Source organism: Diachasma alloeum, unplaced genomic scaffold (genome assembly GCF_001412515.2).
Source record: "Diachasma alloeum isolate Michigan unplaced genomic scaffold, Dall2.0 Dall_scaffold_00285, whole genome shotgun sequence".
Lineage (NCBI taxonomy): Eukaryota > Metazoa > Arthropoda > Insecta > Hymenoptera > Braconidae > Diachasma > Diachasma alloeum.
The window spans coordinates 876027-880438 of record NW_021680424.1 but is presented as its reverse complement, the minus strand read 5'-3'; the positions used below and the strand labels follow the sequence as shown (position 1 = coordinate 880438).

The 4412-nt window shown below is 36.8% G+C and overlaps 1 protein-coding gene across 3 annotated transcripts in view; it reads left to right on the top strand.

Moving 5' to 3' along the window:
- The window catches only part of LOC107038631 (kinesin-like protein CG14535), a 177741-nt gene that overhangs the window by 51478 nt on the left and 121851 nt on the right, over positions 1 to 4412 (top strand). For 2 of the 3 annotated variants that reach the window (XR_001460906.1, XM_015257847.1), the window contains exon 3: positions 2815 to 2953. Coding sequence is in view for 2 of the 3 variants with exons in the window: in XM_015257847.1 (XP_015113333.1) it covers positions 2815 to 2953 (139 nt within the window). In the remaining variant the exon portion in view is untranslated. The remainder of the gene's footprint in view (positions 1 to 2814; positions 2954 to 4412) is intronic. The other variant, XM_029126143.1, reaches the window with a different exon arrangement.

Sequence of the window (4412 nt, the reverse complement as noted above, 5' to 3'; positions counted from 1 at the left end):
AAAAAAAATTATTTTAATTCATCTTGTATAGGGTGTAGGAAGTGGAAAAACGCAATTCTGTGATTTGAATTGAATTTATTGGATTCTGAGACTCTACAAACTAGCTCGAGCATTCTGATTGCAGTGTTTTATCGAGATATTGGTGGAGTAGTCGGCCAATAGGGACATTTCGTAAACCTTTCCTTTACTGAATTATTAATGGATCATCATTTTTAAATTCCTAGGGAAATTTTGCAAATTGTTTCTTCTTTATAATTAAAAAATGATGATTCTAAAACGCAGATGATGTTTATTAAATAATTGAAATGTTGAAAAATTTGATGTCAAATTCGATGTCACTCTCCTGAAAATTCCTAGTCAATTACCCACGCAATTACATTTTTTTCTGCGATGTCATTGTGATGGCAGTATTTCCTCAATGTATTGCTGAAACGGTCTCTCCAATTTTCCGTGATCTCCTTCGCAGACATATTTACAATAATAAAAATAAAACCAAACGTAGTTATCGTTCGCAAAGAGAAGAAGCGAATTTCGATAAAAATGAAATACTGGAGTCGTGTCGTTGAAGCTGGTGCTTTTTGTTGTGCAGTATGAAGGTCATTAAACGTAACGATAACACCCTGTAAAATATACTTCGATTTGTTGGTAAAGTGTAGTAACACTGTAGTATTATTGGTTGAGAAATCCCCCATCGGATGGATTGCCCTCCCGAGGTGTTTTCCGCACATCAGTAACGATCCAATTTGTGAGAAGCTAGAAAATACGTCAGACAGATGATATAATTTTTCTCTTTACGAAGGCCAGAATACGTCGTACGAGTGAGTTTTTTTATGTATTTTTTTTTTCAATGAAAATGAATCATTTTTATGACCCGCTGGTTTATGGGTTTGAAAATAGATGTCTTACCGTAGATATCATCATGAGAATCACATTTTAAATTATCCGGAATTGCCCGGAAGGTCCGCGGTATCACGAGAATTACCCGGTAATAGTACATGGTAATCTTGATCCTTTTTACCACGAGTGGAGTAAGTAAAGAAATGCTCGTAGGTATTCCTAATGTAACCAGGGGTTATGTGGCACGTGCGAACAGCTATGAGGATGGGGCATGTTGAGGATGTATAACGGCAGCTATTCCATTGTAGTTACGAGGAAATCGTTGATATTTGTACGCAAACATTGGTTTATCGTAATGACATATTTATTCAAGTGCTCTGCAATTTGTAGACAAAAAATTCCGGTAGACTTTTGGAAAATTTGTATTAAAAAATTGTTTGGCATTGAACATTCACAATTTTAGTCCAATTATTCTGTGAAAACTCAGGGAATATAATTATGTTATAAATAAAATAAAAAGAAATAGTAATTTTTTTCTTTTGAATGCCCATGAAATTAGAGAAAGAACTGTCTTCAAATAAAATGGGCCATTCATTGTTTTCATCCACAATTTTCGAGTGATTTTATTAATGAGCCATACTCCCCCGTCAATTCTAAATGAATAATCCTTTACAGCGCCATGAAATATCTCCCTTGTCTCCCAACAATGGCCAAGCCCTGACGTCAGTAGGGTGTGCTAAAGTATAGATTTTATCGTCAAGCCTGTAAAATTCATATATTGGTTCTGTCATGGATTTGTGTACCCCAACAGAAGCTCAGACGAAATAGTCATTAATATAGCGCTTGAAATTTTTTACCAATATTTTATTACTGATAATGGAGATACGTTGGAAACTCGGTAGTATCGATTTCTGAAATCCGCCTTTATGAAATTTTGAGTCGTAAATCTACGGTTATTTCGTAATCTATTAATATTTCACGTTTCATTCGAGCAAAATGGAATAAATCGTGAAGGAGGTAGTAAAGCGTTGTTCACACTGCTCTCCTCATTTTTACGATGAAATATAAGTTGGAGCTGTTGCTGGCACGCATTCCAGGGCGTTCTTGTAATTTTTTTTCAATGAAAAAAAGCAGAAGGCGAAACACATGAAGTCAAGTGTATTTTTTAAGTCGTTTAGGAGAGTCTGAATTTATAGAAAATGTTTTATTGTGAATATAATCTTCATTTACACCGAATTATCTCCTGAATATTGGGAAAATACTGGGTGTTATCTTTTGCCAATTGCCCCTGGGAATTCTCAGTCGGATAGTAATGTTCCGGGGAATCGTAACGATAGTTTGTTACGAGAATCCATGGTGGTGCAGTATTGGTCTCCATTGTGGTGTCTAGCACGATGTGGCTCTACAATAGAATCAGTTTGACGCATTCCAAGAGGCTGCGGGGGAGAATGGGGGATCGTTAATTTTGCGGCTTGGATGATAATGGTCCCGCAGGAGGATATCATGATGCTCAGTTAAATGCAGTAGGACTAATAAACCATTATGTTGGGTGAACACGGCTCCATTTGCCGGGATGAGTAGTAATGGTTTATGCTGGGTTTCAGAAAGATGTTAATTAGTGAGGGGGTCATGAAAGATTGGGTAGTTGGACGGGTTTAGGGTCAGATCCATAGAAATTATGTTTAATTTTTTTAGTTACTTATTAATTTCTATTTTAAAAAAATGATTATACATGTTTATTTCTCGAGATTTAGAAATTTCCTGTGATGATGGGGTATCAGGAATGAATACATCTTATTTGGAACACGTGAAAGTTGGAAATTTTTGTTGAGAATTTCAAGATTTTTTACTTGATTTTTCAGGAGTAATTTTCTAAGAGTGTAGTGTCTTTAAGACGTCTTAATTTAAGACATTGGACACAAAAATGTGCTTTATCAATTAACTTTACGATGACTGAAATTTTGCCTCTTGTTCCAGAAGTAATGCCAATATGGAGTGTGTACCAGTAATGCCAGCACCAAAGATTGAGCATCAAGGGAATATCGATAAGATTGCCAAACGGTATCTGGATGATAACATGCAACAGGCCTGGATCAATCCCCGGTTGATATCCATGGTAAGTCGAGTAAAATTCTCCACCCTAGGAGTTATAATTTCGTTGAATGTCACTTGCAGAATGAACCAAGTTTCAATTAGTTGCTAAATGAGCAGCTCTTTTTTTCGGGAAATAACATTAACGATTATTTAATGGTAAAAAGTAATCATCAAGAGCAAATGAGACAGTAGTCTTAAGTTTTAATAAGCGTCCTTTTATCCCCTTCATTAGCGAAGTACAAAAGTAGCTAAATAATTAAGTCTGAGCGGGTGAGAATAACACAATGGGCTATTCTGATATGGCATTGTCCAAAGTACCCGAGTGAAATCGTGATTATCGTAAGTTAATTATTGCTCATTGTTTGGGATATACAGCTTTTTGTTTTTATTCAATTCTTCATAACCTACAGCAGTGTCACGGTGCTGATTTTTTTTTCTCTCCTTTTACTTTTATGGCTGGGATACGAGGTAGATACGCTGACAAAGAAATTTTCTGTGATTTATACTACACATTCACCGAGCCGTCATCCGGAGGGGCGGGTGGGGGAGGGTTTACCCACAATATGACCAGCGGTATAATGTCGGGGGAGGGTTGAAGTTTAGATTTTTCTCGGCATCAACTGTGTTTCATCCTGTCAACCCTCTAGACGTTGGAGTTGTGCTGAATCGGCTTTTGGCGCGCGTTTTCTCGGGGAAAATTGTCTTTTTGAGAGAGTGGATTACAGTGGAGCGCTGATGCTCGGGAAGTTTATAGTTTTGAGGAAATGGGGATAATATAATATTAATTAACGATTTGGGGACGAGAGGATATAATTTTTTCCTTGTTTCTCTTTTTTTTTTATTTTCATTTTAGAATATATCGAATTTTCACAACAAAAAGGGAAATTGAAATTTAAATTAATTTTCTAGGAATGTAATATCGTGGAGAATTACATCTCCTCCAGCTGTTTCTCTGGAAAATAAAAATGATAAAGAACAGAAAATGTGTAAGAACCTCCGCGAAAATGTGCAATTCTTCCGCCAATTTACGATAAACCGCTGTGGTTTTTGCGCTTACAAAATATCGCTATTACCCGGTGTGAAAAAAAATAAATAAAAAGTTGTGTTAAGTCGAGCGAGGGTTAGCGTTCGCCGAGCCGAAATACAAGATAAGGATATTAAAGATGAGGAAGAGAAGGAAGTGAAGAATAAAAGGGACAAGGTTGAATTAAAAACGCCTGACGACCTCCCACGGATTTTTTTCACTCTCCTCCCATCAGAATTTATGAATACATTATTTAATTTGAGATTCACGGATCTCCACTATTACAGACAAAAGCAAATACCGGGGGTGTACAGAGGGGATGTTGTAGAGGCACTGGAAGTGTGTGATAATTAAAACGCCGCCGCGACTTTGTCTTAATGTCCACTGGGTAATAAAATACTTGGGTTTAAAAAATTCCATTAAAAACATAACCCCCCCCCCCCCCCCCCCCCCCCCC